The sequence below is a fragment of the Colias croceus genome, chromosome 6, assembly GCF_905220415.1.
Source record: "Colias croceus chromosome 6, ilColCroc2.1".
Lineage (NCBI taxonomy): Eukaryota > Metazoa > Arthropoda > Insecta > Lepidoptera > Pieridae > Colias > Colias croceus.
This window is the reverse complement of record NC_059542.1, coordinates 5,028,070-5,041,050: the sequence shown is the minus strand read 5'-3', so window position 1 is coordinate 5,041,050 and position 12,981 is coordinate 5,028,070. Positions and strand designations below refer to the sequence as shown.

Sequence of the window (12,981 nt, the reverse complement as noted above, 5' to 3'; positions counted from 1 at the left end):
GGCTAAGTGCGAGTCGGACTCGTGCAACGAAGAGTTCCGTACCATTATCCATAAAAACGGCAAAAAAATCACGGTTTATTGTATGGGAGCCTCTTAAATATTTATTTTATTCAGTTTTTTTAGTATTTGTTGTTACAGCGGCATCAGAAATACATCATCTATGAAAATTTCGACTGTCTAACTATCACAGTTCATGAGACAGAGGGACAGACGGACAGCGGAGTCTTAGTAATAAGGTCTCGTTTTACCTTTTGGGTACGGAACCCTAAAAATCACACGCAACAGTGACCAAACCTAGCAAAAAATTAAACAAACTTGTTAAAATTTTCAATTTCGCGGGCTAGGGCCTTGTTCCGGTCAAAACAGTGGCAGCGCGACTTTTAAAATCAAACAAATAAATATATTATGCGCTGAATGTACTGTACTGAATCTGAATCTAAACGTATTTTACCAAAATAGTAGGTAGATACCTAGATCATCGACAGTTGTTTTTAAAACAGGGTTTAGTAGCTTCATCTCACAATGACAGATGAATCGTAACAAAATGACTCTTAATAATTCGACTCGCCTTCGTGAACAAAAACAGTGTCGTTAAAAATTAAAATACGTAAATCCACACAGGATTCCCCTTGTACTTACTAATTAATGAATTATCTTTTTAAAATCACTCCACACTCGGGAATTAATCAAAAGTGGATAAAGCGTACATACCTGCATCTCATAGATTCAATAAGTACTTAAATGCATTAAATAAAACTACTTACCCGTTGTATCTTTATTATTATCTTCGGTGTTCGTCTCCAATGCTTTTCTTACCAATTGCTTCCTTATTTATTTATTACTAAACATTTTCACATTAAATTTTAAAGGTAATTAACAAAAACAATAGAACTTACCTACTTCGCGGAGAAAAAAAAACGGCCGTCACGCTTAGATTACAAAATAAAATAAAGACCGTCACGTATTCGAAATACTTCGCTGAATGTCACCTATATTGACAGATGTTCGACGTTTTACTTTAAAAATTGGAGTTTTGCACTTTGAGCTATTTAAGACGTAATGAAATACGTTGTTTAAAGATGAGAAGCATTCTGCATTGTGCACAAGTCAAGGCATTTGGTACCGTATAGCGATGATGGGTTTCTGGATGTTTTACAATATTTATTTATGCATGATAGAACCGAATGCTTGTGGTTTTATTTTGCAATAAAAAATTACAATTAAATTATGAATTTATTTTACGCATAACCATACCACAGAAACCTGGTTCCATTTTGTGTATTAAAAATAATTGTTATTAATAGAAATATGTGTAATGTATAATGGTACCAAGTATGTGCGGATCTGTTTTGTATAAAATGACATGATAGTAATATCGTTTATTTGTTTGAACAAAGCAGTCCCGTGGTGCTGTGGTTCGGTTTTGCTTCATATGTATTATTCGTTGCTGCTGGTGGTTCCTTTCTGCTTTTAGTATACCTTGTTTCCAAGGTAAAAATCATGTGGTTCTTGTTTGTATATAAATTTAGACCACTTTTAAATGAGTATTCTTCAAGAAACGTAAAAAAGCAAATTTGTCGAGTGGTTCCATTTTGCATAAATACGGACAATTTATATTTATTAATATTAACTCCATTGTCGAAATACAGATATGAAAATAATAGCAATACAATTTGTAATGTTACCTCATTTAATAATAAAACTAACTAGGCTATAGATATCCTATTGATAATTCAAAATTGCTTAAGCATAAAATAGCAGAAAAAAAATCACATACAAATAATATAAGGTAGCGCAAAAGAATTCTAAATACATTTCACACCTATTTTTCAAGATTCGTATAAAAATATGTAATTTATATCCCACGTATGTCACGTTCATTATTACATTATTTATGCCTCCGTTTCACGGCCTATAAAATATGTAAAAAGGGTTGCTTGTATTGCATGAAACTTTTGCTCCGTTACCTATTTACTAACGCACAATAGAGGTTTGTGGTTTCAGCTGTATATAATTACTCGCACATATGATGTTGATTTATGAATTTTGAATGAATAGCGAAATACTTGAATATCAAACAAGAAAGTGGGATTTCGCCGTGTTGCTTACTTGTAGTGTGTTAAGAAATTAATGCTTTCGTTTTGTGCTTAAAATGTTTTAGGAGGAGGCATTGAAAATATTGTCATTGTAATTGTAAAGAAAAGAATGCTTCATTAAAATCGAATAGCATTTCTATTATTTGCTGGTCGGAACTTGCTGAATGACGTCACTAAAATTTTGTAAAATTTTTCTACTTCATTTCGCATTAAAATTGCAAAAAACACGACTATGAAATAATACATATCTATTGAGTTTTTGTAATGCTTTGTATTTATATTTCTTCATTGTAGTTAATTCACAAATAACGACTTACTTATTTAAGGGCCGATTTTTCAACCCTTAGTTAAAACTTATTCATCGAATATCGTATTAAACAACCATTTTAAAAATGTGTTACTTGCCCACTTTTTGAAAGTTTTTAGGTGTCATCTGTATATTATTGTGTAATACTTTATTGGACGGATAAGATTTAACCAATGATTGAAAAATCAGCCCTAAACATAATTGATTTGTTATGTATTTGTTTCCTTCGCGGGAAATCGTAAAATGCAATTATTTCTTTTTAAGAACGGCGGACTGACTTATAAAGAGCGTTATTTTTGTTTACTCTTTTAACAAAGGCGAGGCAGCCTCAATACCTCTTTAAAAGTTTTATGATGTTTCTTTTCGGCTATACAGAAATACCACTAAAAGCAAACAGTAGGCCATTTTGTACATTCTCTTTTAAATAATAGAATTTGGTTCTTTAACATTTTTTTTTCAAAATCTATTTGGATCGTATACAGCCAATAAATAAAACTAAAAGTGAATTAATGATAAGCACGTTCGTCAAAAGAGAAATAAAAGTTTATCGCTTCGGAACGGATTTCCTATCTTGGCGACATGTATTAATTGCATCTTCTGTACTAGTTGGCAGTTAGATTGCTTCACTTCGAAACTTCGGTGGCTTGATAAATTCTTTTGCCAATAATCTGTTTGAAAACAGCTATTTAGTGAAAAGTTTTGAATTTTTATGTTTGTTTTATATAGATGTAATAAATAGCTTTCGCTGAAAGCTCATAATAATGGAATATAAATTATTCTTTATGTATTTATATTGGACCGTTATTTCAAAATAATATCAATATTATCTTGACTAGCGAACCTCTGTAACATAATGCCTCAGATAATATTATTTTAGCATTTGCGACTACTCATTTGTTTTGACTTTCCTCGGGATAAGGTACTGTTGCATTATAATTGTAAAAAAATAATTTACTTAATACTTATATAAAAATTACGTTATTTTTCCTTATCAAATTACTTAAATATTATTCTGAGATAGTAAAAACGTATAATTAGTCCATGAATAACTTATCAACTTTTTGTCTTTTCTCCCTAATTACTCACCTTAAATTATTCAAAATAGCCATTATTTTTTTATAGATTAATTATTTTCGAGTAAAAAGGCTTTTAGTATCGTAATATATTTCGATAAAATTCATTCTCCGTTCGGTTTTAATTAATCAATATGTTTGTATGTAGTAATGTCCAAGATAAATCTCACGTAGGTATATTCAACATATTTTAAAATGTCCTCTGTTTATAGTTAGTAGGTACCTAGACCACAAACTGAGTCTGAGCAGTGGTGGCTCAGTGGTGAGACCTCGGACCGAAGACTTATCGATTCGAAAATCGACCAGAATTCGGTTAGAGACCAGGCGAGCGCGCAGGAAATAAATTGATTTTTCAATTTATCTGCGTATGTTGTAACATCACCACTGCTCGAACGGCGAAGGAAAACATCGTGAGGAAACCGACTTGTCGAAGAATTAAAAAGTTCGACGACATATGTCATCCGCCAACACGCACTTGGCCAGCGTGGTGGATTATGGCCTGTACCCTCATAGGAGGCCCGTGTCCCAGCAGTGGGAACGTATATGGGCTGATGATGATGATGAGACCACAAACACACAGGAATGTAATTTAAGTGAAAATTAATTGTTTAATTAATAAACTATTAATAAAAGTAATGATGAACGATTGTATAAAAAGCAGTTTGCTCATATTGTATTACAATAAAACGATGGTTGTAACGGAAGCTAATTTTGGCCGACAGCCAGGCTGTGCCCGCTGACTCGACACAATGACTACGGACCATCGACATGACTTGACGCCAATAGTTTTTCAGTTTATCATGGAATTAGGCCGCCTTTATAGGTCAGCTCGGGAATGCTTTGTAAAACAGATTAGGCACTTTTTATTTCGTAATATATTGGATCGCCTTTGCTTGGGTTTAAATTGAAAGTATCGACATTATTCTAACTGAAGTTAAGTAACTTAAAATACATTTTCCACCCTTTCCTTTTACTATATCGCTCTTAATTTTAAAGGTAAAAAAATAAAACCGAAGAAAAGGAATAGAAGATTAAAGAAAATTTTGACCTTTTGTCCTGAGTAACGTCGAAGTCAAAATGAATAATTAACCGCTCAAAATCTAGGTTAGCGTAAAAGTTTGAATTCATAGCCGTCGCACATTGTTCCCCTTTCGGTTACAGACAAAAGCTGCTTGAATATGTCAGATACAAACCACCGTTCGAAGCACCGTGCGTCCTGTATGATGATAATATTTGCGAAATATTTTCTAACAAAATCGAATGTGCGATAAATAACGTAGCTATCTCCATATGAAGATAACTTAAGATTTATGTAGAGGGTACCTAATGGTCTTACTTTAAAAGTATTCGAGGAATTACAGACGTATCTTTTAACCCACTGTAAAAGCTAAGTTACCTCAACAACTGCCCCTGTTAGTTTAACCCATTCATTCCTAACTTTTCAACTTCGCGCTACACTCCTGGTAATGTTGGCGTAAAAGTTTATCTGTGATAAGACTTGACATGGCATCTTATTTGTAACTGAAAATATACTTTGCAATCAAAGTTTATAGCGCACGTCTTTATTGACTTACTGTAGCGTACGAATAGCATTGCAATTTTATTCAATGTGTGTTTTATTTTCAGAGAAATGAGGATAAATACTGCTGCAGTTTTAGATGGTGGATCAGAATACCCAGAAAGATCATTAATGGCACAGTTTGCGTTTCTTAATTTGGTACCGAATCCAGAAGGAGGTAATAAGTGGAGACAGGTTGGGCATATCATTGGTCGTACAGTTAAGTTGCATACTATTATTTGGCCTGGCGGTCGATTGGTGGCACATGGACAATCTACAGGCGCTCGTACCATATTTCGTGTTGTGACAGCCCTAGCTCCACCATTTGTTATGGAAGGCGAGCTTGATGAAGATGGTCAATGTCTCAGAGGCTTACCTTGTCATCGACCGCAGACATCCGATAGAGATAACCTTACTCTTGCATTTGTTCCGGGTAGAGAAAGTGAACCTATGAGAGAAGATTTCTTTATGCCTACTCCAAAGCCAGATACAGATTCAAAAATGGCAACGCATTGTTGTTACGGCCTTGCAATGGATCTTTTAGAAAATATCGCACAAGAACTTGAATTTGATTTTCATTTATACATAGTTGAGGATGGGTTGTACGGATCGAGAAAGCATATGAAGCCATTTCAAAAGATATATGAAAATTCAAATACAGTCAATGAATACATGTCCAATGAGGAAAATTATCGTTCGCAGTATCGTAGAGGTTACGAGACATTGCATAAAGGCAATGTACAATATGTGTCAGAAGACAGTTTTGACGAAGATCGACAAAAATGGGATGGTATAATTGGGGATTTGGTTTCTGGTGCTGCACATATGTCATTTGCCGCCCTGAGTGTTTCATCAGCAAGAGCAGAAGTTGTAGACTTCAGTCAGCCGTATTTTTTTAGCGGGATATCAATTTTAGCTGCACCCAACCAGAGGCCTGATATACCGTTACTCGCATTCCTTTTGCCATTTTCACCAGAGCTATGGGTTGCAATTTTCACATCACTAAATATAACCGCTATTGCTGTAGCTATATACGAATGGCTTTCACCATTTGGCCTGAATCCATGGGGACGTCAAAGATCTAAAAACTTTAGTATATCGAGTGCTTTATGGGTCATGTGGGGGTTACTTTGTGGACATTTAGTTGCATTTAAGGCACCGAAAAGTTGGCCTAATAAATTTCTTATAAATGTTTGGGGCGGATTCTCTGTTATTTTCGTAGCCAGCTATACAGCTAACATAGCTGCTCTTATAGCAGGATTATTTTTTCACAACGCTGTCGATGAATTTCAAGGACGAAGTAACGTAAGTGATTTTACATACGATATATCACTATGACTATTTTTTGCAGTTTGTCATAAATATTTATTATTTTCTAGTGGTTAACATTAAAAGTGGGTACTCCAAGATCATCTGCAGCCGAGTACTATGTACAGAGAAATAATCCTCAATTGGCTCAACAAATGCGACGATACGGTATTCAAGACATTGAAGAGGGTATAGAAAGACTTAGGTAAATATTTGTGAAATATACGATTCATTATCCTTTCTACGTAGGTGGAAAGTGTAGTGAACTTTCACACCCACGTTAAAACACTTCATACCTCACTTCTTAGAAGATTTACAATTAAATTGCAAACAAATAACGTTATTTTCCGTTGTACAGAAATGGAACATTGGACCTTTTGATAGCTGATACACCTGTGCTAGATTATTACCGTGCAACAGATCACGGATGTAAACTACAGCGGGTCGGAGAGCATTCCCTCACCGACGACACTTATGCTATCGGCATGGCTAAGGGCTTTCCATTAAAGGTATAAAATACTTTTACTGACTAGTATTAAGTGAGGCATATTTTGACGAAGTACGTAAATAGGCCGGTTGAGTGACAGGGGAACGACTTCGGATTTTAGCAAGGAAAGATTGATGACGCAAGGCTGCTAATGGTGTGATCGATAGTCGATGTCATATAGCTTACATTCGCAAGATTATACATCATTTTATCTTATCCACAAAATAACTTTTCCAGCCCACAGATATTAAACTCTCATAAGCATTCGTATCTTGTAAGAAAATGTGCTCAACTTTAGATGCCAGAAGGGGGGGCTATATTTGTAGTACCAATTTTTTTCTCCTTAAATAATGATTAACTTCAGTATAAACGTTGTATATTTTTAGGACAGTGTATCAGCTGTGATCGCTAAATATTCATCGAATGGTTACATGGACATATTAACAGAAAAGTGGTATGGAGCATTACCGTGTTTCAAGCTTAGTCCGGATTATGGTATTCAACCGAAACCTCTGGGTAAGATTACAACTAAGTTTACAAATATGATTAATAATTTCTAGTCGTAAATGAAATTTCATGATCAATATTTTATAACTGCTGAGTACACAATTTTAATTTGTGTTATATGTACCAATTATAACGTTTTAAGTAGGTTTTGGTAATGTAATGGTTTAATGCGAGTTATAAGTAGAAGACTCGTGACTTTTTCTATAAATTTAAAATTTATGAATTGCGTGAACATTATAGTGATATATTTGTTTTAATGTCTACATTTGATAAATAATAATAATTATACTTTAACTTTTAACATAAATAATTATTATTATTTATGTTCTATTTTAAACCTAGGATTTAATATAAATCATGTAATGGAATCATGTATTTGTTTATGCCGAACGGAAAGTCACACTCTATGAATTTAAATAGAACATCGTTGATATATTTCGACGACGTCTACATCTGTTTCTTTGGCGGAAATTTCATTAGGATTTATCACCACCCTTACGTTAATCCAACCCCTCGGCACGCGAGGGGCCGATATTACCACGAGTCAACCTAAAAGATTAAACATGGAATTTATCGCTGAAAAAATGAGATGGCACGTAAAGTGTATTTACCTCTCACTCAGGATAATCCGGAGAATAGACGCACAGAAAATTAAAAGTGAAACAAGGTGAAATTCGGCGACATTGCGCTTACATTTGTGTGTCGCAAATCCGAGATCTGCATGAAAGGACTTGTACAACTCGTTCGTGAAAACATTTTCATCCAACAGAATAAAGCCATTTCCTTTTTAATGACACGGTTTTTATTCGAGAGTACAAAATTTTAAATTCGATGATTATTCATGAAACTTTAAAGTATTCGATATAAAGTATAAAATATTCTTAATGCAAATATAGTATCAAGTGGAACAGAATAACTTATCGTGGATTGCCAAGTGGATTACATTTTTCTTTTAACGATTCACTTCTCTTGAAATGGGCACTCAACTCGAGAATTGAGTGGTATGCATTACCTTCGTTTATGATAATATGAATTGTTACCATCATTATTTATATAAACAGTAAAATAATAAAACCGCGATAATTGTTGTTATAAAAATATTTTTTGTTGAAACATTTAACTTGATCTGTATTTTTAGTTGAACACATAAGACAGTAAGTAATATAATAATATTTTAAAACTATCTCAATAAATAAAGGTAAAACTATGATTATTATTTATTCGTAAAATAAATTCCTGTAAGATCGAGAAAGAATGGGTTTACGAATTTAAAAAGCGAAACACTATAAGCATTCATCTTTTGTTGATAGAAAATATAAAAATATAAATGCCATGAATAATTAGATACCTACATAAACATACATTAGACCATTGTTTTGAAATTAATTATTAAATAAACAACATTAAACTCGTTTAAACTAATATTTGTTAGGTATATATTTCATTTGATATGTTGCTCAACGATATTGTTTTGAGGTGGGTCAAATTTGTACTTTACCCCTATGTCCCATTTCGCCCGGGGCAGCTACAAAGCTTCAGGGTTCAAATTTAGTTGGATGGCTTAACATTAATGTTGTTTAGGATTAGTTTCACATATGTATGATTTATATTTCAAGTGCATTTAAATAAGCTCCTCTAAGATGCATAGACTTGATATATAATACTCGAACAGCGAACACGATAATAATCTCAATCAAGATTATTACGTGCCTACCTCTTGTGTTGTGTATTATAGTCAATGGCTGAACTGGGTCACATGGTACCTTTAGTACTGGAGTTGGAAAATTTTACTGCGGTTTATCATCTTCCCTCGTTACGGTGTAGAAGACATTAATCTACCTTACTAGAACTGCGAAAACTTTATCACATTACCCTTGTTATACACGCTGGCACTCCTTTATGAATAACTTTTAAAATTTATTTTCCATTCGTTTCGCAGCCCAATTAAGTAATTAACATTTTTGTTTTGAATGCTTGCTTTTCTAAGCATTATTATTTCATTAGTGAAACGTCTTAATTACAGCTCATATAATTGTCCTTGTAACCAATTCTGCTAAGCCATTTCATTATCACCAGTCAATTTGGCAACCGCTCGATCGGACGTGCCATAAATTTCTAACAACTAAGGCTGTGGACTTCATAGATCATTAACTACACTAAACCAGTTTGTTCGTAGTAAATTTATTACCAGAACAGGTTTGATTGAACGGAAATGTAAAGTGAGGGAAAAATGAATTGAAACTTTTTGAAACTTAGAGACATTTTTATTTTCAGGGGTGGCCGCGGTTGCTGGAGTATTTATACTTTTGGGAGTGGGAATGGTCGTAGGTTGTTTAATATTGATATTGGAGCACCTTTTTTATAAATATACATTGCCGATATTACGCCACCAACCGAAGGGAACAATATGGAGAAGTAGGAACATAATGTTTTTTAGTCAGGTTAGTGCGGTTTTATGGGATATGTTTTCAAATATAAATGCAAATTGCTCACAACTGCGACTTTCTGAATTCGTATGCTGTGTTAGAAACAACTTGTTTACATTTTAAATGGTTGCATTTTGTTTCAGAAATTGTACCGGTTCATAAATTGTGTCGAGTTGGTGTCTCCGCATCATGCAGCGAGAGAGCTTGTAAACACCATCCGTCAAGGGCATTTCACCTCACTCTTCCAAAAGAGCGTCAAAAGGGTAATGGTATAATTTTATTCCTTAATCATTTTAGTCCAATTATCATTAATCATGATAGTATAGGTATCTGGTTTAAAATTCGAGATATTATATTGCATAATTTTTTGCGTATACTTTTTACCCACCTCCTTTTTCTATTATGTCATAACACCTTTAGTTGGATGCCTGGAAGAAATCACTTATAAGTGATAAGGCCGTCATCTGTGCTGTGTCTTCTTTTAGTATAAGTTTTCTTTTTGTAATTTTTGTGGGCAGTACAATAAAGTATTTAAATAAATAAATATTTTTTGTGATGGAATTAATAAATACTCGAGGCAGAAAGTAATTATTTTAAACATAATTTTTTTTTTTTTTTTTTTTTTAATACTAAAACCGGCAAAGGAGCGGGCGGTGTACTGATGAGGGTGATCACCGCCGCCCATAGCAATTGCAACGTTAGGTAACTTTGCGATTGTTTTGCCGGCCTTTGAGGGACGCGTAGGCTCTTTTTTTGAAGGCATCCATATCGTAGGTAGATGGAAACACCGAAGAAGGCAAGCTGTTCCACAATTTTGTTGTTCGGGGCAGAAAATGCCGTGAAAAACGCACAGTTGTTGATAGCCACTCATCCAGGTGGTGCGGATGGTACTTGAGCTTGTGTCGTGCAGTGCGATTGTGGAATTTGGCAGCCGGTATTAAGCCAAAAAGTTCCTCGGAACACTCCCCATTGTACAGGCGGTAGAATACGCACAGAGATGCAACATCCCACCGCAGTGCCAATGGATCGAGCCGATCGGTTAGCTCGGGTTTGCCGACGATTCGAGTGGCTCGATGGCAATTTATTATTTTATAAGTCAGATTGCAATAGGAAAGCCGTTTGTTTCAGAAGGAACACGAACAACGCAGACGAAGAAAAAGCAAAGCTCAATTTTTTGAAATGATTCAAGAAATCAGAAGGTGAGCCTTTCATTTTCCTTTTCTATCTTAGTATAATTGTATGTATTTAAAATTTTATTTGAAAATCAATTCACGATGAATATTTTGTGTGATAGCATTTCTCACCGAGTATGTAGCTAAAAAGTGTATAAACTATATTTGTTTTGATAACATGATTTACATGAATTAAGTATTTATTGTTAAACTACAATGACAGATTTTCTTTTCTATCAGAGTTCAACAAGGTCGAGATCATTCACTGGATTCGATTAAAGAAAATGTCGCAATAGAAACCTCAGAGGTATCCGAAGAAATGACAGAGTCAAAGTTCTTATCGCCTTCGCCCGATGTATCTAGCCGGTCACCTCGCCAAAGTAGGTCACCCCGACAACTTCGGTCCCCTAGAAGTCGAAGAAAAAGATCTAGTCTCGCTGGACTCAACGTTCGACGTTTTAGTACAGATTCAGTTCTCGGTTCAGATTCTGCTTCAATATACGAAAGGACAAGTCTCAACATAGGTAGGAGATTGAGTCGAGACGTCAGTTTTTTAACCAGTTCTCCTCCAGATATTAATACAAGATTGAGATCGCCCTCTCCAATGGTACGACGAGCTGAAGGTTCTTCCACTAGGTCCTATCAAGATGTTTCCGAAAAGAATCACAACTATCTTACAATAGACGCTCCAAGTCATCGAGCGAGTATAGAAATTATGGTTTCTCAGGAAAGTGAAACCATTCCTCCGGCTCCACCTTATCCTCGTGTATCTCCTACGGGAGCCAAATCCGAACTGTCAATACTGTCTGAAGAGGAATTATTAAGACTGTGGCGAAGTTCAGACCGAGAAGTGAAGGAAGCGTTATTAGCTGCGCTCCAAGAAAAAAGAGCAAATTTGGACCCCAAACAAGATCCGGGCTGAGCGGTTTAATATAGCGCGTTACGGAAAGGAAATAAATTTTTTGGAAATCACTTCGTATTCCTTATTGTTGCAGCTCTTCACGTGGTGAATAATAAGGAGTGTAGTTACGCGACCGCACGGAGTAGTTGAGCTGCGGCTTTCTTAAATTGTTTGATGCGGATACATCGAACAGATGTTAGTTTAACGATCGGTGTTCATTTTAGTGTCTTGTTGTTATTGTATTGGAGGTGCTGCCTTACATTTAATATTTATTTAACTGTAAATCGGCATCAAATAATTTAATAAAAGTGCGATGATTTTAAAATAATTACGTCCAGTATGTTTTTAAGAAACGATGTATGAATATTTATGTGTGTAAAATTTAGCATAAAATATATTAATTAAAATTTTAAGTGTGCATTGAGTACGTTATTGGCTAAGACCATATTTAAAGTGCTTTATCCTACTATTAGTGTAGATTGCATTATACCGAGTTATGTTGTAATGCAAAATTAATGATAAATAAACGTGTCTATTCGAAACGACTTATTATTCAGAAATGAATTAAAATATATTAGGTATCATAGAAATATATTATATCCAATTATGCATTGATAAAAATGCGTATCATGCTTCAAGTTTCTGTGCTTTATTTGTTGGTGTTATAACTATTTGAAATTAAAAAAAAATAAACAATAATTTTGTTGCATTTATCACATTGTATCCTTATACGTGTTATCAAAGCTTTTATTTAGTCAGTTTATTTTCTCATATGTGTTATTTAGTCAGTTTATTTTCTCATATGATACAACCTAAAATATTATTTGTAATTTATGTATTATTTAGATTGCCGATGTACATCTTTTACATACAGCACACATAATATAATGCTCTTTGACATCATTTGAGATAATAATTTCTGCATTTTATTATTTATCAAATATTTAAAGAATTTCTGCAATTTTAACAATTTTGAGATTTGAACAAGACGTTTTTATTTATAATTATTTAGTTTACTAACTATTGCATAATGGATAAATAAACCGAGTTTTTTTCGATTTGAGGTAAAAAAATATATTATGTACTCGCATAGAAATAAATATAATAAAATATTTTATTGATAATAAATATCATAAAAATGGTCAA

At 34.0% G+C, this 12,981-nt stretch overlaps 1 protein-coding gene across 1 annotated transcript in view; it reads left to right on the top strand.

Annotated features, from left to right (window-relative positions):
• The window catches only part of LOC123692389, an 87,849-nt gene extending 75,231 nt beyond the window's left edge, over window positions 1-12,618 (top strand). Inside the window, exons 8-15 of the mRNA XM_045637128.1 lie at window positions 5,103-6,339; window positions 6,414-6,547; window positions 6,701-6,851; window positions 7,216-7,345; window positions 9,611-9,777; window positions 9,906-10,025; window positions 10,891-10,961; window positions 11,175-12,618. Coding sequence (XP_045493084.1) covers window positions 5,103-6,339; window positions 6,414-6,547; window positions 6,701-6,851; window positions 7,216-7,345; window positions 9,611-9,777; window positions 9,906-10,025; window positions 10,891-10,961; window positions 11,175-11,856 — 2,692 coding nt within the window. The 3' untranslated portion in view covers window positions 11,857-12,618. The remainder of the gene's footprint in view (window positions 1-5,102; window positions 6,340-6,413; window positions 6,548-6,700; window positions 6,852-7,215; window positions 7,346-9,610; window positions 9,778-9,905; window positions 10,026-10,890; window positions 10,962-11,174) is intronic.
• Window positions 12,619-12,981: the final 363 nt, after the last annotated feature.